The sequence below is a fragment of the Furipterus horrens genome, unplaced genomic scaffold (genome assembly GCF_987537825.1).
Source record: "Furipterus horrens unplaced genomic scaffold, mFurHor1.1.pri manual_scaffold_8, whole genome shotgun sequence".
NCBI classification, from domain to species: domain Eukaryota; kingdom Metazoa; phylum Chordata; class Mammalia; order Chiroptera; family Furipteridae; genus Furipterus; species Furipterus horrens.
The window spans coordinates 99,761,558-99,786,267 of record NW_028327178.1 but is presented as its reverse complement, the minus strand read 5'-3'; the positions used below and the strand labels follow the sequence as shown (position 1 = coordinate 99,786,267).

The following is a 24,710-nucleotide window of genomic DNA, read 5'->3' as shown; positions in this document are numbered from 1 at the left end:
AGCAAAGAAATAAAAGCGCTTGAGACATTGAGAAAGCCATGGGCTAATGTTAGTATAGCACAGGCTGCGCTGGCTGACGTGGTAGCTACTAGCTACTTGTGGCCATTTATATTTATTCATTTGAATTAAGTTAAGCTTTAAAATTCAGTTATCCAGTCACATGAGACATATTTCAAGTGCCTACTACGTTGGGCAGGCAGCTATAGAACAGCTGCAGCCCTGGCTGCCGTGGCTCCGTTGGTTGGGCAACATCCTGCGGACTGAAAGGTTGCCTAATTTGATTCCTGGTCAGGCCACATGCCTGGGCTGTGTGGGCTCTGCACTCTGCTCACATTGGGGTGCATGCAGAAGGCAGAAGGCAGAAGGCAACCAACCGGTGTTTCTCTCTCACAGCAATGTTTCTCTTCCTCTCTTCCCCTTTCTCTAAAATTAAATTAAATTTTTTAAAAAGGCTAAGACCCAGCATCACAACAACCCCCCAAAATACCTTAATAATAATTAGAAAAAGAGCAGCGTCATCATCACAGAAAGTTTGATCGGACATCGCTGGCATCCAGTGGACTTTGCAACCAGACTGGCTGGTTTTGAACTGTGGCTCCACCCCTTACCAGCTGCTTCCCTGGGCCTCAGTTTATTCACTTATAAACGAAGGTAATAATCCTATAAAAGACCACGTGTCCAGCTTAACCCAACCAGGGATTAATCAGTTAATCCAAGAAGCAGGGAATTGCTTTAAATGATATATACCTTGAATGTTTGCCCATCTGTTCTTTGAGTGTGGGGCTAACTGGCTTTTCACATTGTCCTCCTGACATAAACTACACCCAGAATCTATCTCCTGATTTCCAGTGTTGGTTGATTTTGAGTGGAATAAGAATTCAAAGACCCTTGGATAGCAATTTGAGTGCAGAATCCCTCTAGATTTCCAGGGTAATTTTTTTTCCAGATCATTTGTAGTTGTTTCTTCCGTGCCTAATTTGGCAGTATTTTTTAGAAACTCATCTTTATTGAGTTTCCACTAAAACAAATCTCTTCCTTTTTGCACTCCTATTTCATCAGTTTATGGAATATCTAATAACATGGCACCAGTACAGTATAATAACAAGGGTGGCTGGTACAATCTGGTTGGGAACAAACCCAGCAGATTCTTGGTGAATGTGCCGTTCATCTTAGCTTGGGCTGCCGTAACAATACCATAGACTGGGTGGCTTCGATAACACGTGTTTGCTTCCATATTTCTGAAGGCTGGAAGTCTGAGAGCCAGGTACCGGCACGGTCAGCTTCTTGGTGAAGGCCAGCTTCCTGGTTTACAGACAGCCAGCTTCCCATCTGTAACTCACATGGCAGAGAACAGAGAGGAAGCGAGCCCTCTCATCGCTCTTCCCATAAAGGCACTAATCTCATTCCTAAGGGCTCCACCCTCATGACCTAAGCACCTCCCCAAAGCCCCACCTCCTACTACCATCACCTTAGGGTTAGGAACCTATAAATTTTGAGGGGGTACAAACTTTCACCTTTCAGCCCATAACACCGTTCTCTGGGAGGGTGCTGAAGGAGACATGGATGCCAGAGAGTGGCCTGCTAGTGGGGAGTGTTTGTTATGTCTGGGACAGGAGTGGTGAATTCAGACAGAATGGAGAGCACTGGTTAGAGTGGCGAATGGATTAAACCGACATTAGTAAAGAGACCTTTGTCACATTCTGTCAAAGATCATTGTGTGGAGTTGACTTGTAGAAGACACCTGTCCAGTTAGAGACTACATTTCCCAGCTTCCTTTGCCTCCTAGTAGGACTTGTCTCCACCAACAAAAAGTGAGTGGGAGAGGTGAGCATCTCTTCCAGGAGGGGCCTTTAAGAAGCAGGTGAGCCTGGCTGGTGTGGCTCAGTGGGTTGAGTGCCAGCCTACAAACCAAAGGGTCACCATTGTGATTCCCAGCCAGGGCACATGCCCAGGGTTGCAGGCCGGCAACCACACATTTCTCACTCCTTCCTGCCATCTAGATGCAGGATGCTCTGAGGCCCAAGGGGATGGTGGAGCCGTAATAGGTAAGTCACCTGGCTCTTCCCAGGAAGGAGTGCCACCCTCCAACCATGAACATGTGCCTTGGAATATTATGTGATTAAAAACTAAATTCCTATTATGTTAAGTCACTGAGCTTGTTGTGGCAGCTACCATTACCCTCATTAATACATTTACCTAACAGGGGTGTTGTGAAGATTAAATTAAGAGGACATACATGTAACAGACTCGTAAATGGGACTTTTCCTTTGTTGCATATTTTCAGTCAAAGCCCCAAAGCAAGGACACAAGGTGCTGAATACCCCCAGATTGCAGAAAGCCACAGACATACCTGTAGGGGCTTTCTTAGAGACATCATACCTTCTCAGGAACCTGATCTCCACTCCCTCAGCCTCCATAATCAGAAGACTAGAATTTGAGAATGATTTTCTAGAATAGGGAGAAATGATACACATTTTCTTCTTTCTTGGGGGAAGAGAAACAGGGTGCTCCACCTGTTCTGACAGGTTCCACTTGTAGAGATTTGGGATTCATGCCAGAGTGGTGAGTGGTATCTGATTCTCTGCTTGTCAGGCTGGCAGATATGCCCCAGTGCCCATTTGTGTGGGAAAAAGCGCTGAGAGAGATGGCAGGGTGGGGTGGGGTACAGTGAGCATCCTTCACACCCACCGACCGTTTGGCTGTATGAGAATGGGTGAGCTTTCCCTGAGCGGAGGGGGTGCCAGGCCAGTCCCCTGCCCAAAAGAGATGATCTTGTTGCTTTTCAAGAAAGAGGACCACCGGCAGAAAGAGGCTGTGGAGTGTACTTCTGGGGACAGGGTCCATGAGAGGTCAGGGTCCCAGCTCTCCCTCAACAGCCAAGACACTAATACAAGCTACTCATGTGGCCCAGGAATGCTAGCCTTTGGACACTTGCCACACAGAAAGAATCCATCTTCCCGAGAGGACTAGAAAAAGCACTGGCTGGATTTTTGTCCCCTGTCCTCCTCTGCTCCTTCTAGGACCTCATAAAGAGGAAAAGCTAGAACATAGGAGGGACAGAGGATGGGAAGGACTCTCACACCACTCGCAGCACTGCAGAAGACTGTATGCAGAGATCAGGTGCAAGTTTTTGGACCAGAGAGCCTGGGTTTGAATCTTGTGTCTATAACTTACTATCAGTGTGACCTTGGGCAAGTTACCTCACCTCTCTGGGCCTTAGTATCTGTAAGATGCAGAGCATTGTAAGATTCACTCAGTTAAGCTTTTAACAGTTTGCTAATTTAAATAACAATGCATTCTTGAGATGAGGAGTCAAGCTTGATTTAGAGGGAATGTTAAACAGAGTATGTTTTGATGTTCAAACTGAACCAGAAGGCATGTGGTAGGAGGAGAGATTTGATTGAATGTGTTCAAAGGCCATAGTCAAAGAAACACTAAACCCATTTGTGTGTGTCCTTCACCAGATTCAGATTATTCAGTAAAGCAGTTCTACACTTGAAGTGTTTAGCTCAGTTAGGGACACATCAAAACCCTCAATGCATGTTAAATATTATGATTCAAACTCATGCCAGGTCAGGAATCAAATCCTCTCTAAGCTATATATTAGTTTGGAGTGATTATAAGAATGACTGTTTTGTGTGTGTGTGTGTGTGTGTGTGTGTGTGTGTGTGTTGTGGTGTAAAGCAATGATGCTCATACTTTCTGGTCTTTAGAAAACCACCATGTTCCATAAAATATTTGTGAATTCAAATAACGTTGCCAACTCTGCAAAGTAAGCACAATGGGAAAAAAATCCACAAGTACTATTCATAATCATCCTTGTTTTATAAAAGAATGAGGTTTGTAATTCCTCACGCTAGGAAAGTCACAGGTTCAGAGGAAAGGACAGTTCTACAGATGGGATCCATTTACCTTGATGAGTTCTACTGTTGCCCTTATTTGTAGCACCTGGCTGGTGTTAGAAGCCCTCAGCTATAAATTACCATCGAGTTAGCAAGCATTCAGAGCTCTTATCCCCTTTAAGCCTCGTGGCTGCCCTGAAAGACTGAATCCTAGTCTACATTTTCTTTATAGGAATATTGATGGTTCAGAGGTTAGATGACTTGCTCAGGGTCACTCAGCTAGAGCATTAAATCAGTCCTGGCCCCAGAGTCTCAATGTTCCTAGAAAAAAACAAAGTAGGTTCTCAGATAACATTGTTTTGTTCAATGCCATTTCATTATAACATCGATGAGAGGATAAAAATCAATTCCCAGCCAGGGCCACTGTCTGTGTGGAGTTTGCACATGCTTCCCATGTCTGCGTGGGTTTCCTCCCACGTCCCACAGATGTGCACACAAGGTGAATTAGTGTGTGTACCTTATCCCTGTCTCAGTGAGCGTGGGTGAGTGTGAGCATGCCCTGCGATGGAAGGGTATCCTGTCCAGGGTGGGTCCCACCTTGCACCCTGAGCTGCTGGCCCAGGCTCTAGTCACCGTGACCCTGAACTGGAATAAGCAGGTTGGAAAATCATGTTTCTTGTTTTTACTCATCTTTCTTAAATGTATGTATAGCCCATATTTATTTCAGTGTTTAATATTGGAAGTATTTGGGGTCTTCATTTAGAAGTTTGGTGATATTTTTGTGACCAGGAATATGCCATAGGAGCTTACCTCGTGTTTCTATCAATTAACCGGTGATCTAATTGCTTTAGTCGTCTTGCTTAAAGTCACAGTTTCCAAGAACCTATCCATGGTGTTAGGTGAAGACTTATTCTAGTCTTTTCCTCTGGTTTGAGTCAGTGTTGGAGGTGCCTCTGTTCTGTGTGGTCACCCAAGGACCCAGGCTCCTCCTTTCTTGCAGCTTTTTCATGCCCTGAAGCAGATTTTTACCCCAGAGACAACAGATTCCCAAGGGATCTGTGGATGGCTTGCAGGGATTCCCGAACTTGAAAGGGAACATAATTGCATCTTTACACTGACCTCTAGCTGACATTTAGCACTTTCTTCAGTTATGAGTACAGTAGTCCCTCTTTATATCGTGTCACTTATCGTGGCCTCACTGTATCGCGGGATTTTAAAAAATATTATATTTAATTATTTATTGCGGATTTTTCACTATATCGCAGGATTTTGCAGTACTGTATATGTATGTTGTTAAAGTTACGTAAGTTTAAGAGCATAGAATATGTTTAAGAACATAAGTAGTGTTTACAAAAGTGTGGAAAAGTTTAATAAGGGAGTGGGAACGGTTTATAAGTGTGCAGGAAGGGTTTATAAAGCCTTAAAAAATATATAAATACTAAAATAAATGCAAGGTTCCTACTTCGCGGATTTTCACCTATCGCAGGGGGGTCTGGAATGTAATACCCGCAATAAGTGAGGAATCACTGTATAGACAATATTACTTATTGTCGCTGAAAGGAATCACAGGTATTTTCATATCACTTGGCAGTTATAGCAGAGATGTTGAAATACTGTTTATCCTATCACCACCTTAAAATGATGGTAATTAGACTAGATCTTCTTGTTTATTGTTAATAAAGAAGCGCATATGATGGCTATCTCGCTTTTTTTGTTTTAGTTGCCATATTTTGATAATTTGCTTCCTTTGTAATCCCATGCATTATATTTTATATATTTAATATTACCAGTCTGAGAAGGTCATTGACTTTACCAGCTGCCCGAGGAGTCCTGGACTCAAAAAGAAAAGTTAAGAATTGTGTTGTAGAACCTTGGAGTCCTCCATTGGGTCCTCTGCGTGGGCCCAGTGGGTGGAGGCAGAGAGTGAGTGTAGAGGATTGAGAGGGGGGTTGATGGCCCAGATCTGGAGCCCTATCTCATGGCCAGACCCCGGTCACCTGGCTGGGAGATGAGGTCTCCCTCTGGGTGCCCAGGAGGAAAAGGAGATAGTTTAGAGAACAATCAGCCAACCTCTGCCCAATTATCACATCACTTGCAGTGACCCAAATTTAAGGAGACACTGGGACCCCCTGGCTTAGTGAGTTCTGGCAGGAGGGTGTGGGAGGCAGCTGCTGGGCACCAGGGACCCATCCTGCTCACTTATCTGCAGATACAACAAGCCTGGTGTTGCCTGGACACGGTGCCGGGGGCAGCAGAAGCTGCTCTTTTCAGGTCCTTCTGCTGTTACAACTTACTCTCTGCTTTGTGCCCCCAAGAACCCACAGTCTGTTGGGGGGGATAATGAAATTAGGGCAAAATGTACATCCTTGAAAATATAACGATAGTTCCTGTGTATGCAGAACTTTAGCGTTTGCCAAATACTCTCATAAGCCAGGACTCACCTGGTTCTCAGCACAGCTCTCAAGCAGGGCAGGGCCAGGATGATTGTATCCAGAGTCAGGAACTTGGCTCAGAAAGGAGAATTAGATGCTCAAGGTCACAAACTAGAGGCAGAGTCAAGGCTAGAACCGAGGCCTCAGTCACCATTCAGTAGGCATCCAGTGAATACCTACCATGTACCAGGTCCTGGGTTGGGCTTTGGGGATATAGGAATGAATCAAAAATTTACTCAACTTCTAGGGGACAAAGCCCAACATAAAACTCAAGAATGGACCGGTAGTTATAATACATGACTATATACAATTATACTTATTGCAACTCTTTCAATTCAAGTGCTAGGAACTCAACTCAAACTAGTTTAAGTAATAAAGGGAATGCATTGATTCACATCACTAAAAAGTGTAGGGATGTATGGCTTCAGGCATGGCTGGATCCAGCAGTTCAAACACCACAATAATTAAGGCAACATTAAAAACATGACTATTGACATGACATTTTAAATTACACTTGTATTTCTTTTGGAGATCAAGTTAAAATATGTGAGAAATATGGCTGAACTGGTGAAAGGGCCCAGAGGGACTTTACATTGCACAGGGGACACACTGAGACCCTGGACTGACCATCTAGAGTAAGGGTGAGATAGTGTGGCTGCCACAAGGTTCTAAAACCTTGGGCTTTGATGGGGTAGAGGGTGGGGCATGGAGCCTGGATCAAGAGAGGAAGGAAGGACAGGACATGAAAGGGATATCTCAGATGGAAGGATGCAGAAGGGTAATTGGGACATGGAGGTCCAGTCCTTGATTTGAGAAGGGTTTGAAATCAAAATCAGCCACTGGTATTTAATCACCTGCTGGCTTCAGGGCTGGAGAGAAGAATCAGAAGTTCATGTTAAGTATTGCCCATCCAACAGAGAGTGGATGAAAAGACCTAGCCCAGTGATGAGATTGGAATCATTTTAATGCAAGCCAGTGGTGAGGGGGCAGAAACCAGCGAATGAGCTACAGACAGCAAACAAGCCAGTGTGATGGGGCCACTAACAACTAGGCTCCTTGGCTAACCTCAAGGTGTCCAAGATGCCTAAGCTCTTGCCTTTGGGTCGTCCCTGGTATTATAATTAATTGCAGTGGAAAAGGAAAAAAGATGAGTTCTCGTGAGTTAGCTAAATCATGACCCTATTGCTGGGAATGTGCCTTAGACCCTAGAACCACATTTTAGCCACAGAGTGGCAGGTGGACTTTTTGATGACACGTCAAACCTGGTGGCCATATGTGGCCTTACCTTTCCCAGGTACCCCCAGTGAGGCTACTGGAGTTGCCCCTTGAAGAGGGTATGCCACCTCTTGTTACCAGAGTAGCCAGGATGGGCATGCGCTGGTGGACTGCACCATTCACAGCACTAGAAAAAGGACATGTGCATGTGTATTGATGGGAATGACCTGGAAGAAAGGGAAAGATGGAAGATGTGGGAGTAAGAAGGGTAGAATGGTAGGAGGACAGTACCTGGGCAGGTGAGAGGGGATGGGAGCCAAGGCATTGCGGAGGGTGGGCCTCAGGTACACAGGGAAACTGTGGCTAATGAAGAATAATCAGGGTCCTCCAGGTGGTGGGGAAGCAGTGCCCCAGGCAGAGGGCACAGCCTGTGGAAAGGCCTGGGTCAGAGCGGGTAGCCCTTTGAGCTATCCAGTGTGGCTGGAGCATGGAAGAGGCTGGAAGACACAGCAGGCCCGTGAGTCATGGAAGGAGTCTGGACTGAACCCAGAGGGCAATGCTGAGCCTCAGAGGGGTTCGAGCAGTATGACATAAACATGATTGTGCTCCAGAAAGATCCTTCTGGCTTCACAGTGTGGCCAACGGGAGGAGGGAGTTGGACTGTGGGCAGAGGGACCAGGGAGTCAGCCAGGGGACAGATGGAGGTGGCCTGGCTCGGGGCCCAGTAGAGGCCATTACAGGCATCTATTTAAATAATATTTTAAGAAAAGAAAGCTGCTGCATTGGTCACAAGTAGGAAAGAATCCCATGCCTAGCTCTGTCACTGCCTCCCTCTGAGACCGTGGGCAAGGTGCCTCCCTTCTCTGAGACTCAGTTTCTCCATCTGTGGAACAAGAAAAGGCACCTGGACCCCAATCTCTGAGGGCTCCTCGGTACCCATGACCTCTCTGCAGTTCATGCACCAAAACGCCACAAGGGGGCAGAAGGACACCACTGTTTCTTTTGATTCTTGTACACAGATTTTAATGAGGTGGAGGTTTATTAAAACACAGGTATATGGGCCCCACCTCCAAGGTATCTGTGAGTCTGGACTAGGCCACAAGATATTTGCATTTCTAACCAGGTCCCAGGCGATGCTGATGCTTCTGGTCTGGGGCCCCCACTCAGAGAAATATACAAGTTGAGGATCAGGGGTGTGGAGCAGGGGGTAGGGGACAAGCACTGACCCACGCACACACGGAACTGGGAAATCATTGTGAACTGGGCAGACACTCCCACTTGCCAACTACATATTTACTTTTCTAAGCCCCATTAAATCCCTTTTAAAAAAGCAAGATATAATATTTCATTCACACAGTAACCACTGAGTCTGGTTCTGTCCTAGGCACTGTGGTAGGTTCTGAGGTCCATCAGTGAACAGAGCAGACAAAGTCCTGGTGCTTATGGAGTTCAGCAACAAGTAATAAATGTTATTTGTAAGTTATGTAGCATGTTAAGAGGTGGTATGTGCTGCATGCATCAAGGAGATTGGAAGAGGGAGACCAGGGTGAGCTCTCAATGAAATGGTGACTTGTGAGTCAAACTTGAAGGAGATCCAGGGGATTTGCCAAAGGGACAGCTGGGGGAAGATGATGTCAGGCAGAGGGAACAGCCTGTGCAAAGGTCCTGAGGTGGGTGCATGTCTAATGCATTCAAGGAAGAGCAGGGAGGCCAATGAGGTCTAAGCAGCATGAGCAAGGAGGAGAGTAATTGAGAGCAAGGACAGAGGGGTGACCAGGGTGGGGTGGGGGGCTTTCAGGTGGGGGAAGGCTCTTCTCAGAGGGAACAGGAGTGGTATGATCTGGCTTGGTTTTCGCAGGAACCCTCTGGCACACACTGTAGGAGCAACAGAGGAAGCCAGGAGAGCGGGAGGAGGCTACTGCTCTCGTCTGGGCAGAGCTGGTTGATGGTGGCCCCGCGAGTGGGGAGCGGAGGGATCGGACAGGGGCGATAAGAGCTGATACACACCCTCCACACCCGTTCTTGTTTTTGCATTCCCTAACTGAACATCTGATTACCTTCTCTGCTCCTCTGTGCAGACAACTCAAATTCTCGACTTGAACTCTTTACTCTGTGTCAGACCTGACCCGTCTTTGATCTCCAGCCTCCTCCCACCACACTGTCCTGGTGGCTACTTCCTCTTCAAACTCAAACATCTAAAATACCCGCTCATGTCTGCCACCTGTGGGGCTCACCTTTGCTCTTCCTGCTTTCTATCCATGGCCCGCATTCTCCCCATGCTCCAGCAGAATGCCTGGTGTCTCATTTCCCCTGTTCGTCCTGGCCACCCTTCCAACAAGATCCACAAATGCGGTCAGGCCCTGCTGAACTCCCTTCTGTTCCTTCCTTCCCACTCTCGCAGGCTTCCCTCCAGGCTTGGGCACCTCAGCCGTGAACACTGTAGCAACATTGGTCATTACTGCAGCCTAGTGACCAAGAGCGTGGGCTCTGGAGCTGACCCTCTGGGTTTGAGTCCTGGTTTTGCCAACTTTGAACTGTGTACACTTGGGCTACTTCCTTAATTTCTCTAAGTTAAAGGGTTATAGTGAGGGTGGAGTGAGGCATTGCACAGAAGATGTTTAGAACAGAGGCTGGTATGTGTTTAGAACTCAATATATGTCAGCTCCTAGTTTATTATTAGGGTAATACGTCTCTATTGAGCACCTATTTTGTGTCCAGACTTCGATTACACTGGGAGAGAACCTGACCCGGGAGAAAGATCCCAGGCCCCAACCAAGCAATTCTACTTCTAAATACGTATCCAACAGAAATGTTTGCCGATGTACTAGAATGTTCACAATGCCCTATTCATAATAGCTGCAAACTGGAGACTACCCAAGTGCCGAGGAGAGTAGAATGAATAAATCAGCTGCGGTGTATTCACACAATAGAATGTTGTATAAGAAAGAATGCGTCGTTGTGACTTGCAACAACATGGATACACCTTACAATGCCATGGATACAATGTACAAACACAATAGGAATGGCCGGGCAGGGCACCTCTGGCTGTGAGCTTCTGTGGGCGTGGTCTGATTTTCACTGGGGGTCTTTGTCCCGAGACACCTCCTCCTCTTCTCCACATATAAGAAGATTCCCAGTCCTTGCCTGCACATCACTCTCTCACTTGGAAAGAACCACAGAGGCAGGATGATAATAGCTTCTATTTAAGGCAAACCTAGAGGAATTACCTGATGTTTGCCGTACTCCTATGTGGTGGGTACTCACTCATCACTGTGATCCTACGGGGTGGGAATTATTACTTGTGCCCATTTTACAGATGAAAAAAACTGAAGCACCAAAAAGTCAAGTTAAAGTAATAATAGCTAAAATGTTTATTTAAATCACATAATACTCTCAACAACCCTCTGTGTTGAGTACTGCCATTACCCCATTTCAGAGAGGAGAAAACTGAGGCACGCTGAATTTAAGTACCCCGCCTAAGTTCACACCGGGGAACAGCGGGGCCAGAACCCGGCCGGTTGGCCAAGCCCCACTCTTCACGGCTCTGCTCAAAGCTGCTCAGGAGTGAGCTCATGGATCTGCGGAGAACCTGGCCCGGAGTCCAGCACCACAGCCCTGGGGCTACTCATGAATCACCCCAAGCCTCAGTTTACCAGTCTCTAAAAGGGGACTAGCAATTATGTGGGTAAAGCTCTCCGCAAAGAGGGCCCTGTAGGAATCCTTCAATGCAAGTTCATTGTTCTCATCCTCGCTCTCTGCTGCCCTCCTTTCTCAGGATATTCTCAGAATCTTTCCTGGCTATGTGTTCAGAGATGACCCACGCAGAGCCAGGTCCACCGAAACTCTCAGCCCGAGAAAGACCATGAACTTGACTAAAATCCCACCCCAGCTGCCTTTGGACAGGTCACTTTTCCACATCATTTCTTCATCTGGGAACCAGAGGTCGTTATGTTTGGCAAAGATGAAATGGCTCAAACACTGGCTGTGCTTCTCAAACTGGAGTCCCTGGTGGAGGTGATACCTGAGCGGGCGGGTCATTTACAACCTTGTGGGTGGACTCACCCTTGCTCTCAGACCTGCCCTGCATTCCCCTTCCCTGCTTTGTGTTTCGGGGCTCTGCATTCTCAGGCTCTTTCCCCTTCCACCTTCCCAGTAGGTTTGATCAATGGGAGGCCCTACTGGAAACAGGGGCACAGGAGAGAACAGAAGCCGGGGTCTATCCCCCGATCTCCGTCTGCTTTTTGTAAGGTCTTCGTGGCTTCATCTCCTTGAAGGCGGCGGCTCCCGTACACAGCCCTGCTGTGGTTCCATTTCTGGGGCTGGTCCCCCAACTTCTGGGCTCTGCCCTTCCTCAGCCCCTCGGCCCCTCAGTCCTTTGGCCCTCAACCCCTCCACTCTAGGGCTGGTATTGAGCCAGAGAAGCCATTCATTAAAGGTACCTACTGTGTGATTCTATTGATGTGAAGTTCAAGAACAGGCAATACTCACTATGGTGATAGAAATCAGATCAGCGGTTGCTTTCAGGAAGCAGAGGGGATGCATAGGAAGGGGCCAGAGGAAACTTTTAGTGATGACAGAAATGCTTTATGCCTTGATTGAGGTATGGGTTACATAGGTGTGAACATTATAAAGATTCATTAAACCATACACTTAAGACCTAGGTGCTTAACTGTGTGTTTTCTAATTTCCTAGTTGAATCCTGAAGAAAACACTGTTTTTATTTTTAAACAAACACGGTAGGTCACAGAGGAAGATATGAACTTAGAGGTAAGGGTTTTTTGTTTGTTCGTTTGTTTTTTATTTTTATTTTTTTCAAACAATGAAACAGGAGACTTTAAGCAGAACTTCGCACTCAGTTGGTTTATTTCAGACCATGATCCCCAGTCCCCGGAGGACAGTCTCCCCTGCTTGTCTCGAGTCCAGACCATCTCAGATCCTGATCTATATAAAGTGTCCAGCTCCGTGCCTGGCATATTGGAGGGGATCAAAAAAAGGCTCATTCTTACTAATACAGGTGGAGTTTAATAGATCATTTCAAGGCCTATTTTCTGACTTTCTTCAAGACAGTGATTTCATCTTGCCATTTTCACAAAGCGTTCGGCCCCTGAATTCTGCCCAGGCTAGGGAGGGCTTTCTCAGACAGCATAAGCCTGACACCCAAGTTCGTGCATAGGTACATATTCAGAAGTATTTTGACATCACCACAGGAAAGGGTGCAGGAGATGCAGAAGGTCTGTGCCCCTCTTCACCACTCCCCCAGAAAAACAGCCAGTCCTGCCCAGTACCTGCCCGAGAGGAGAGATGGCTGCCCATCTCCTGGAAAGCTAGCACAGAGCATATTTGGTAAAGGCTGTGTGGAGGCTGGGAATGGAGTAGAAGACCCTAGAAACCTGGCCAGTTCCCCAGGCTGGGAGTCAGAGGAAACAGGACTAATGGATGTACACCTGCTCTATCTCGGGGTCCAGACAGACCAGGCCACTTGTGACCATTCTTGTCCTCCAGGGCCCGATGGGGGCCCCGAGCTGGATCATTGCCTGTAGCCAAGCTTGCCTGCTGGGCCTGGCTCTAAAAGGCACCATTTAGTGGGTTGTGGCCCTGGGTGGGTGGGCAGGGACCAGGCAGGCACAGGCGGCGCTGGGTCTCCAGTCGGCAGAAGAGGTTCTGGTTGGACACCCGGGAGGTCACGCCTAGCCCACAGGTGGTTGAGCAAGGGCCCCAGGCTGTGCTCCATTCTGGGCACAGGGTGCCAGGAGGTGGGAGAGTGACGAGGCCAGAAGGCTGGAGTCCTGGGGGGAAGAAAGGAGGGTCAGCACTGAGAGGTCAGGACTTGGCAGCCAGATCAGCCCACTGGGTCGTGGTGGGATTAATTTGGGTCATGTTGCTTAACTTCTCTGGACCCCAGTTTCTTCCTGTGTAAATTTCCTAACAGTTGATTGTTAGGATTGAATAAAGTAATGGAGGGGAAGTGCAGTGCCTGGTACTTGTAAACACCTCGCACGTGACGGGGCTGACCAGGACTATCCCCCAGGAATCGGCGGCCTTCTCATTTTACAGCGAGGCTGAGGTTGCCGCCTGTGTGTCGTGGGGCGTTTCTTGGCCACAGAAATGTTGGTGTTTCTAGGGCCTGGAGCAAAGTGGCAGGTTCACCAGGGTCTAGCTTTTCCTCCTTCCCCAGTCTTTTTCTTTTCTGCTAATATGTTGATGTTCTTTCTTCTGGTCCTTTATACGAGGGGTTCTCAGCCGGGGGTGATTTTGTCCTCCAGAGGTCCCTTGGCAATGTCTAGAGACATTTTTGCTGTCACAGTTGGGGGAGGGTGCTACTGGGCTCTAATGGGTAGAGGCCAGGGATGCTGCTAAACATGCAACAATGCTCAGGACGGTCCCTCCACAGAGAATTAGCCTGCCAAATGTCAGCAGTTCCGAGGCGGAGAGACCCTGTGTTATATGCACACATGAGTATATGATGTGTATATGTACATATACTTGCAGACACACACCTATGCACACACATAGTGGAGATAAAATTGCATGCACAATGTCCTATCCTGCTTTTTATACATTCGCCTGTGGACTTAAACAGGTGTGTCACATTCCGTGTTTGGGATAATAACAGCTGCCACCAATGGAGTGCTGTGTGCTGGGCACTGTCGTAATGGCTTTCCCTGTGTCAACTCATCCAGTCCTTGCAACAGCTCTGTGAGGTGGATACTCTTATCTTACAGTTGAAGGACGTGAGGCACAGAGAAGTTAAGCAACTTGCTCAGAGTCACACAGCTAGGAAGTGGTAGAACTGGGCTTGAAACTGGGGCTGACTTCCTGGTTCACCCACCACGCTCTACCGCCTCCCCTGTCACCCTGTCATCTTTGGAACCAACACCCTCTTTTCAGCTTCCTTAAAAAAAAAAAAAATCACATTCATATAATAATAATTGTTTAAAACCCACAACAGAACAACAAAGTCTAGGCCCATGACCCAGGTATCCACCTTGCTGTATTCACTTTGGAGCTTCTCTTTGATAAGCCCAAATAATAGTATATTAATATTATGTATTCTATGATGTTTATGTTCTATAAATTATTACTAATCTGTATCAATATATTATAAGTATAATAATCATATGTATTATAACATACTTCGCTATGAAAGGTGAGAATTTGGTGTGTCCAGGGGTCCTGACACCTCGGAGGTCCCGCCCCACAGCCTGGGCCAGGCCTGCACTCACCTTGGGCCAAGAGGGGCTGGGCCCGCAGCCCCCCTGCCTGGTCGCACACCCACTCAGGGCAGCACTTGCCAGGGACCTCAACCCGCCTGGGGTGGGGGCAGTCCCAGCTGGGCAGCCGGACGTCCTCGCGGCACAGTGGCACGCAGGTGAAGCCGCCGTCCTCGCAGCGGCAGCGGGTCCTGCAGTGGGGCTGGAAGGTCTCACCCTCCCGGTACCGGCGGCCGTTCACCTCACAGCTCCCGTCATTCTCTGCCCCTGCGGAGGAGAAAAAGGGCCTCCATCGGTGACCCCCCAGCTTTCCTGGGACACGGCTGTGCCGGCCACATCCTCCACAAGGCTCTGTCTGCAGAGCTGGCCCAGATCCCATCGGGGAGCAGCACCCTTAAAGCATTTGAGCACTGCAAGGGGCTCCAGTCCCACAAAATGCAGCCCCGGCTGTGGCCAGCCAGCCCTGGCCCCTGCAGGAACACCGTGTGGCCTGCTGGGTCCTGGCATGGGGCTGGCGAGAAGACTGGCCTGGTGTGAACCCCTTTATTAGCTCTGGACCTTGGCCAAGTGATTTCACTTCTTCTAAGATGTTTCAGTTTCCTCTCTGGCAAAATGGGTTATGATGGTACTTACAGGGGTGGGCAAAAGTAGCTCACAGTTCTGATATAAATGATACAATAATAAACTCTGTTTCATGTGCTCACAACTGTAAATCTACTTTTGCCCTGCCCTGTATTTCATAGGGTTGTGTTAGACACTAAACAAAATTAGATCATGTGTGTAAAGGGCTTGCATGCAATGAATTCAGCATAAAGGAGACAGTAGATCCTAGCTGCTCTGTTGTTACCAGTGTAATTATAAGATATTAATAATAGGTAACTATGATATATACACTGAGATTTCATGCCACCAACTTTCAATGTCCATCTGCTTATTGTAGTCATCACTGTTGGGTCGGGGCTTAACTTGCTGGCTGTGCAACTTTAGGTGAGCCACTTAACTTCTCTGAGTCACCTGAACAATAGCAATGATGAGAACAGTGATTCCTCCCTTCAATTGCATGAGATAATTTGTACATAGTATCTAGCATAGTGCTAGGCATATAGTAGGTGCTCAGGAAACACACTTTGAATGAAGCCCTTAAGTGTGGGTGTTATTACCTCTTCCTCTATTAGACATAAACTTCTTGAAGACTGGGGCTGAGAGTGTTCACCCTGGCATTCCCTGTGCTGGTTCACAGCATGAATGGGACACATCCATGTCCTTTGAATGAATACCTGGCACAGTGCCCAGCATAGAAGAGACACTGATAAAATAGTTCTGACTTCTTGTAATTCCAGAGATATACCAGAGATGTGCCAACCACTGTGCTCCTAGACAGGACTAAGACACAGTCCTTGCCTGGAGAGACTCAGGGGCCAGTGGTGGGCGACAGATATGAAAGTTATCAGCTCCACGATACAATAAATTGCCCTGCAGAGGTGCATGTGAGCTGCTCAGGAAGTTCAAAGAAAGGAGCAATCAGGAGGGCTTCCTGGAGATGTGGGTGGCAGTTCATCTGGGCCTCCAGGAAAGGATTCATTGGTAAGCAGGTTTTCCCACGTCTTCAGAGAAAAACCTCAAATAGGTCCATACACACGCAGGAATTTTGGAACCATATAGACTTGGGTTCAAACCCCATTTCCCCACTTGAAAGTGGAGGGACCTGGAGCAAGCTACTTCACCCCTCTAAGCCGTGGTACCCTGCTCACAGGGCGGCTGAAAAATTAACTGAGCTAATGCCCTTAAAGCACTTTGCCCCAAGTCCAGAACATAGCAGATGCTCAATAAATGGAAGTGGATGACATTTTTTCCTCTGGGGGCACAAAACCAGAGTCGGCTTTCTCTCCTTGCTCCTTACAGGCCACAGCCCTTTGGCTTCAAGTCCCAACCTTTTGGCCTGGACCATGTGGCCACTGGTTTTTTAGAAACTGCAGGGGCTGTTGCACCTCAATCCCTCTCCCCAACCGGGCCGCGCCTGGTCTCCCAGCCCTGGTGCCACAGCGCTGGGCCTCTTGGTTGCTGAGATGACCTGGTAAACAGAGGGACTGTTTGGGAAGGTCAGGTGGAGGGGTGATAATTTTAGCTAGCTTTCCTGGTGCCTCTCCTGGGTCCTCCAGGTCAGAGCTGGCTGGGGTGGGGGCGGGGGTGGAGGGGATGCTGCCTGGGCAGCCACTCTCCAGCCCTGGGGCACCCAGACATTGTCCCAAACAGCATGAGGCACCTCCAAACTTACTCCCTCTTGAGTCTCCCCACCATCCATACATATACACACACAGAGCTGCCCAAACCCCACAACTCCTTCCAGCCCCTCTCCAGTACCCCCTTGTCCAGCAACCTCCCCCAAATAATTTCAGAGCACACTTTTGTCATCTAGTGATTTCTGCATCCTTCTCCTCTGAGAGTCCCTTGCAGGAGAAGGAACAATAAGGGTGTTTTTGTTTGTTTGTTCGTTTTTGCCTTCAGCTACTTGCATGCTGTGTGACTTTAGGCAGGTGATTTAACCTCTCTGAGACCCGGTTTCCTCATTTGCAAAATAGGGAGAATAATAGGATCTACCCCATTACTAAGGCTAAAATGAAATCAGGTGCCTAAAGGGCTTGCTCTCCATACATGCTCAATAAATGGTGCCTGTTACTGCTAGCCCCACTAGAACTGTTGTTATTATTCATTTATTATTATTCATTCATTCATTCAACAAGTATTTATTGGGTGCCTACTATCCACTAGGCATTGTTCTAGGCATCTGTGATACAGCAATAACCAAAACAGGCAAAGTCCTGCCCCCATTGGAGCTTTTACTTTAGTGGAAATAAATACAATAAACAAGTACGTAAAGTTTATAATATCAGATTAGTGCTAGAAAAATGAAGGAGGACAGGGTTAAGGAGTGGGGCAGGGCTATAATTTTTCAGTGTGGTGATCAAGGAAGGCCGCACAGAGAAGGTGATGTCTGAGCAAAGATGTGAAGAAGAGTATTTATCATCTGGGGCAAAGAACACCGTACAGGGAATAGCCAGCACGAGGACCCTGAGCTAGGAATGTGCCCGGGGTATTTAAGGCACAGCAAAGAGGCCAGTGTGGCCAGAGCAGAGAACAGGAGGGAGAGAGGGAGTTAGAAAGAGAGTAAACAGGATCAGGACCCTGCGGGGCCTTGTAGGTCACCATGAGGACTTTGCCTTTTACTCTGAGGAAATGAGAAGCTGTTGGAGGCTTTCAGGCAGAGGAGGGACATGACCTGATTTATATTAAAAGGAGCCTTTGGGCTACTTTGTTGGGAATAGGCTAGGGTCAGAAGCAGAGAGACTTATGGGCCTGCTGCCAAATCCAGACAAGTGATGGTGGGGTTCAGAGCAGGGTGGTAGCAATGAAGGGACTGCAAATTGTCAGGTTCTGGAAATCCTGTGAAGGACTTGCTGGTGGATAGTATATGTGGGATGTAGAAAATGGAGAGACGCGAAGAAGGCCTCCAAGGTTTTGCACCTGAGCCAGGGGGAGCTGAGCTGGGGAAGCTGCATGTTTGGAGTGTGGGACATCAGGGGCTTGCTGTTCCCCCCAGAGCCAACACCTAGTTCAGCCCCTGAGAGGTCTTAGTTGGCTCTGGCCCACCTGTGGGGTGCACCAGCTCCCAGCCTCTAAATTCAGTTCAAATCATTAAACATTCACGAGCACCCGCCATGTTGCCTGGCCAGGGCTGGGAGTCGTGGGAAAGAACAAGGACCAAGTGAATCCTTGGTCTCCAGGTGTTTGAGTCTGAATTAAGATGGAATTTTAAAAGCCCTTTAATGAAGTTCTTGGCAATTGCAGTAACTAGGTACCAAGCATAGAGTCAGGCCATAGAGCAATGGAACTAAGATCGTGGAGCCAGCTTCCTGAGTTCAAATCCCAGCTCAGCTCCTTCTGAGCTGTGCGGCTTTGCACAAGTAGCTTAACCTCTCTGAGCCTCTTTTTTCCATTTATAAAATAAGGATAGCATCAGTACCTACCTATATGTTTGTCATGAGATTAAATGAGGCAATATTTGTGAAACTCTTAGCACCTGGCATATGCTAAGTGCTATACGATGTCAATAAATATACTCTGCCAAGTGCTTTACATGTGCTGTGGCTAATCTAAATATCAGCCTTATAAAGCAAGTGTTATTTGTCTCATTTCTTTTTTTAGGCACGTTTTTATTAGCAATCACCTATGAGTTTATCTAACAAATTGCCCCTTATTTTTATACTTCTCTAATGAAATAAAGTATTTAACAAGGATTTACTAAGGGTAGCTTTCTGTCTCTAAGTTTTGGTTGTTTTGCTTGTTAACAGGGTTTTTCCTATAGATGGACTCATTGTCCATGGTTCATGGTCCCCTCTTTCTCATTCTTATTTTTATAAAAGTGTGACTTGCACATAGATGAAAGAGGTCAATTGCTGTACAGGGCTTATTATCAGAGAGAGCGAGGCAGAGAGAGAGAGAATGGAGGGAGGGAGAAAGGAAGGGACGGTCCCTTACTTCTTTTTATTTCTCTAAAGCAGTGGTTCTCAATTGGAGATTATTTTCTCCCCAGGAGATATTCGGCAATGTCTGAAGACAGATTGTCATAACTTGGGGATGAGGGTGCCACTGGCATCTAGTGGGTAGAGACCAGAGACACTGCTAAATGTCCTACCAAGCACAGGACATCCCCCACAGCAAGAATGATCTGGTCCCAAATGTCCCTGATCTGAAGCCTCAGAGACCCCGAGACCCAGGGAGTGGTGGAAGATGTCAGATGCTCAGGCTCACTGGTAAATGCAAACTCAGAAGTCAAGCTATGGGCTCCTTACACAGCAGGAAGACAGACAGAATGTTGCCTTAGAGCCTGCTGGACCAGGTCCCAAACTGTGTGATACTAAGCATGTCAGTTAATAGCTATGAGCCTCAGTTTCCTCATCTATAAAATGGGTCTGAAGGTACTTACATCATAGGATTATTGTGAGGATTGTGTGATTTATGTAGCATGTGCTTAGCACAGTGCCTGACATACATTATGCCCTGAATAAGGGGTTGCACTTTTATTTTCCCAAATGTATTCTGAGGGTCCTGAGAAGGGGCTGATGTCTTCTGGTTAGAAGAATCTGGGAAGGCTTCTCGGGGAAGAGGTGTTTGAGTTTGGCTTTGCAAGCTGGCTATGATCTGGACAGGTAAGAATGGGGGCAGGCTGTTCAGGTGGTGGCATGGTCATAGTAAGTACAAGAGGGGAGAAGCAGGGAGTGGGCCTCGGGAACTTTGGGTCACCAGGCTTGGCTGAAACGGTGGACCTGAAGTGAGGGTAAAAGGTAGAGAAGAAGGGCTTCCCTTTGACTGAAGACACCTTGGCCTTGACCGCCCCTTCCCCCAACCATACCCTCCATCAGTCCCGCAAACCTGCTTACAGAGGCACATGGCCCCCCAGCCACCAGGGCCCGCCCCGAGCTGGCAGACCAGGCCCTGGCTGGGGTCACAGACGTGGAGATGGTCGCAGGGCTCCCCGAGCCGCCGTGCACATACCCGGCAGCAGTTACAGCCATCTAGCACAAGGGGCACCCCCAGTGGGCATTGTGGTGGCGGCCAGGGGCAGGCACATGGTGCTGGGCATAGCTGGGCACACACCTGCAGAGAGAGAGAGACCTCGCTTAGCTACGATCATTCAAGGTGGGCAATGGGACATTCACAATTGGGCCACCTCTCTGCCAGGCTGGACTGTGTGGGGTCTGCACCGTGGCCCCAGAATCACACAGACCTGGCCTTGAATCCTGGCAGTCACATGGTACTCATTGTGGTCACAAGCATGGACTGTGGACTAGAGTTCCAGTCCTAACTCTGCTCCTTATCAGCTGAGTGATCCTGGGCAAGTTACATAAGCTCTCTGAGCCTCAGCATCCTCATTCATAGTAGGGGGCAACAGTAGTATGTACTCAGGGGATTGTTTTGGGGAGTCCATGGAATGAGGCCGGTTAAACCCTCAGCACAGACCTGGTGCACAGCAGATGCTCCGTGCAGTTAGCTCTTCTCATCATCATTGCGAATTACAGTGAAGGGCTTTGGCCCTGCCCTGTATGAGCCCACAGAAGGCAAAAGCAGTAAAATGAAGGATTAAAACCACAGGGTCCTATACATTTCCCAGCAGGGGGACTGTAGGTACTTATCTTGAGGGCTGAATAAATAAAACAGTACCACGGAGGTTTTTGATCTTTAGGACAATCCAGACTACGTTGCTGGACAAGCATCAAATCATTCAGGAAACTTGGTAAAATACCGACCCCTAGGCCTCCTCTGGGATTTGCCAGATCAGAACTTCTAGAGGCAGGGCCCGGGAATATGAATTTTAACAGGCTGTTCAAGGGCACCTGATGTGCAGCCAGGTCTTTGGTTTCTTTTCTCTGTTCCAGTCTAACCCCTCCCCCTACCATGTACAGATGGGGCACCCGAGCATCAGAGAAGGGAAGGGACTTGCCAAAAGTGACAGTGTAGCTGCAGGGCTGGGCACCTGCTTCTGCACTGAGGCCCCAGGGCCCCAGGGTGGGGGGATGACTTTTCCTGTAATAGGAGAAAGCCTGAGCCAGGGACCCATGCCCTGGGGGTAGGGTCAAGGTATCGATCAGCTCAAGTGTCCTGATTGGCCCTCCCTACTCAGGACAGAGAAACAACCAAACCAGAAACCAGATGCTATGGGGTCCCTTTATGTCCAGTTGAAGGTGGGACCAAGAGGTAGGCATGATTCAAGATAGTCCCACTGGCCCCATTTGTGGAGGGCCAATCTCCAGTAGAATCCTTGGGGGCCTGGGGGTTTTCTCCAGCCGATAAAAGACTTGCAGCTTGGGAAGATGAAATCAGTGCCCTCATAACCCCTGTGTGGTCCCAAAGCAGGCAATGACCCGTTTGCCCCGGTTGCCACCTTGTCCCATCTCTAAGATGCCCCACATCCCAAGTCTGCAAACATGCTTTCAGTGGCTTGTAGTTCCCACTTTGGCCACGAGGGGGTGCCCCAAACAGGCCGACCAGGTGGGGGTCTCAGAGCAGGAGGGGCTTCAGGGCTCCCATCTAAAATGCAACTGGTGATGGATGCAGGTGTACAGCTGTGTGCCTGAGCATTTACGAGGGAGTGAGTTCAGATCTTTGCAGGCATTTCAGGTGGGGACTGGGTGATATTGAAGAGATTGAAGATGAGATAGCCTGGCCTAACCTTGCCCCTCAAGTGTAGTCTGGACCAGGAGAAGCAGCAACATCATCAGGAAGCTTGTGAGAGAGGCAGCCTCTAGGGCCCTCCTTTATGAATCGAAATCTGCATTTTAATAAATCCATGTGAAATTGACCCAAGAGGCAACTGGCTGGCCCAATCAGAGGCCCAGCTTCCTTGGTGAGTGGGAGATGGGGAGCTCTGCCCAGGACTGGCTCTTGGGTCCCTCCCACCTGACTGCAGGGGGCCCAGGACATAGGCCTTCTGCTTTGCTCCTGGCTTCCCACTTTGGCTCTTTCTATCGGGCAAGCTTGTCAGGGGCTGGACTCCAGGTCCTGATACCCAGGAGAGGCTGCTCATGATATTGATGATCATAGCTAATATTCAGGCCCCCAATGTGCAGCACTGTCATTATGCCCATTTTAAAGATGAGGAAACTGAAATTCAAGGCAATGTAGTGATATTTCCAGTAAGAGGTAGAGCCAGGATTGGAATCCAAGTTCCTGAGAATCCAAGGCCCAGGGTCTTAACTGCCATGCCTGCCTCTTGTTCTCTGGGGGCTCTGATGCCAACTGAGCTGCTGTCTCAATTTACTCATGTGTTCAAGAGGAATAATGACAAGTTAGAGAGGGCATTTCAGCATACCCCAGGAGAAATATGCCCCTCTCTGGTCTCCCTCTATCTCCACACCCATCCTAACTACCCCATCCCTCTGTTCAAGTTGCCTAGACCCTTGCTGTGCTCACTAGGGGGCAAGGCTCTGTGGTAAGAGCCCTGGACATGGAGTCTTCTGGGCAGGAGTTGAAACCTGAGTTCTGCCACTGGCTTGCTGTGTGACTTTGAGCACTTCCCTTAACTGCTCTATGGGGAGGGCGCTGTTTTCTCCTCAGTAAAATGGGGTGGAGACCACTTGTCTTGGATTAAGTGAGGTCAGGACCAGCTCTCTTTCAGTGTGACTCTGCTTGTTTTCAGGGCTCTGCCGCTGACCTCTGTTCATAGCCCTGAGCCCAGGAGCCCACCTGCCTGGAGGACATGGCATTCTCTCTCTGACACTGTGATGGCTTTCCATGTTCGTTATGACAGAGTCCCTGAGTTCTGTGTAGGAGGCTGTCTGACACCCTGGGACCGGGAGAAATGAAGGGGTGCACAACAAGTTGTAGATGGCTTCATTTTTGGGCCATCCTGGGCCCCGAACCCCAAGTTCCCTGCTCCAGCTACCCCAGCCACCCACCCTGGCATTGTGTGCTGCCCACCCCCTTTGGCAGAACAAACAGCAGGATGGGGCTCCCAGCGGGGTTCTCAGCCTTCCCCGCACCACTGCTTGGGATCCGAAGGGAGAAACTCCTGCCCGAGCTCCTCAGAGGAGCATGAAAATACCATGAGATCATGGCTTGGGGTGGAGCCAATCCCCATGGGACTGGGAACTCAGCATTCACTGAGGGGACAGGGCCCAGGAACTGTAGCCATAGTTCAGGTTAGGGGTCAAGAGACATAAACTGAAGTCCCCAGCCCCATCCCTACACACCCAGGCCTCTCCTGTGCTCTTCCTCCTCTGTTGCTCTGATGTTTCTTTACTGTGTGGCTTTGGGTAATGAACTAACTCTCTCTGAGCCTTGCTTGATGGAAAATGAGCTGATAATTCCTGATAGGGTTATTGGGCATGTTAGACAAAGTAGATGTTCCACATGCCCTTTGAAAAATGTCCCATAAGGGAAGGCCGTTATTCCATGGGGGTGTCTCCCTGTCCCCTCTAGCCAGGGTCGGCAGGTCACTCACTGCATGAGGACCCAACAGCATCGACACAATATGAACTTTCCAGTGAGTTAGACATCAACATCCATTCAAATCCTGGCTTGTTGTTGGGCAAAGCAGGTCATGTCCTGAGTCTCATTTGTAAGGAGGACACACACTTCTGCTTTGTAGAAGGCTTGTGGGGCTGGGTAGGAATCATAAGATCCTCTTCTGAACTTTTGCCATGTGCCTGGTCCTGTGCTAAGCACTTTAGCTGAATTATCAAAAATGATCCTCACAAAGACCTCATGAACATTGTGCCCATTCTACCGAGGAAGCAGCTGAGGACCAGGGAGGAGAAGGGACTTGCTTGAGGTCACATAGCAAGCTGACCAGAGGCAGCTCTCTGGGGACCAAGGAGGGAGATCTAGCTGTGCCCAACACGGGGCCCTGCAGAGACCCTCCCAGGGGCCCTCAGCAGTGATTTTACTCCTCCCCACCACACCAAGGAAGCCAGCAGTATGTTTCGGGACCACAGGGCCCCCTTACCTTTGAGAGGAGGCAGAGGAAGGAGAAGGCCAGGAGGTAGGTCTGAGGTGTGCCTCTCATGTTACTGTGTCCCCCACGGAGCCAGCTTTGAGCCTGGGAGGCAGGACCTCTAAGTCTTTATGTTCTGCAGGCTGTGAGGTCACTCCCAGGCACACACACACATGCACACACACACACTGGTCTTGCATTCCTTGCTCTTCTCCCCATCCTCCGCCTCCCACCAGTTACCTGATGGTGAGACTGTGGAGGCCACCAAGGGGGGGTGGGGAGTGGAGGGTGCCTACCAGTATGTGTGCGTGTGTGTGTGTGTGTAAGCCAGAGCCAGTGTCAGCACCAAGAGCCTGTGACAGGCTGGCAGGGGACTCTGTAGCTCCTCCCAGCCCAAGAGGGCCTTCCCAAGCCTTGGCTGTCCCTGCTGCAGCCCTGCCCAGACCCCCTGCCCGACCCTGGGGGGCTGTAGATCCAGGAAGTGCTGAGCAGACACCCCCTAGCAGAGCTGACCCAAGTC

The 24,710-nt window shown here is 48.7% G+C and overlaps 1 protein-coding gene across 1 annotated transcript; it reads right to left on the bottom strand.

Annotated features, from left to right (window-relative positions):
• Positions 1-12,334: 12,334 nt before the first annotated feature.
• Positions 12,335-24,403, bottom strand: CCN5 (cellular communication network factor 5). The gene is made up of 4 exons (XM_090285291.1): positions 24,203-24,403; positions 20,139-20,355; positions 14,713-14,967; positions 12,335-13,275 (listed from the first exon to the last, which is right to left on the bottom strand). The coding sequence occupies exons 1-4, from the start codon at positions 24,260-24,262 to the stop codon at positions 13,055-13,057; spliced, it is 753 nt and encodes a 250-aa protein (XP_090141417.1). The 5' UTR covers positions 24,263-24,403; the 3' UTR covers positions 12,335-13,054.
• Between the last annotated feature and the right edge of the window lie 307 nt (positions 24,404-24,710).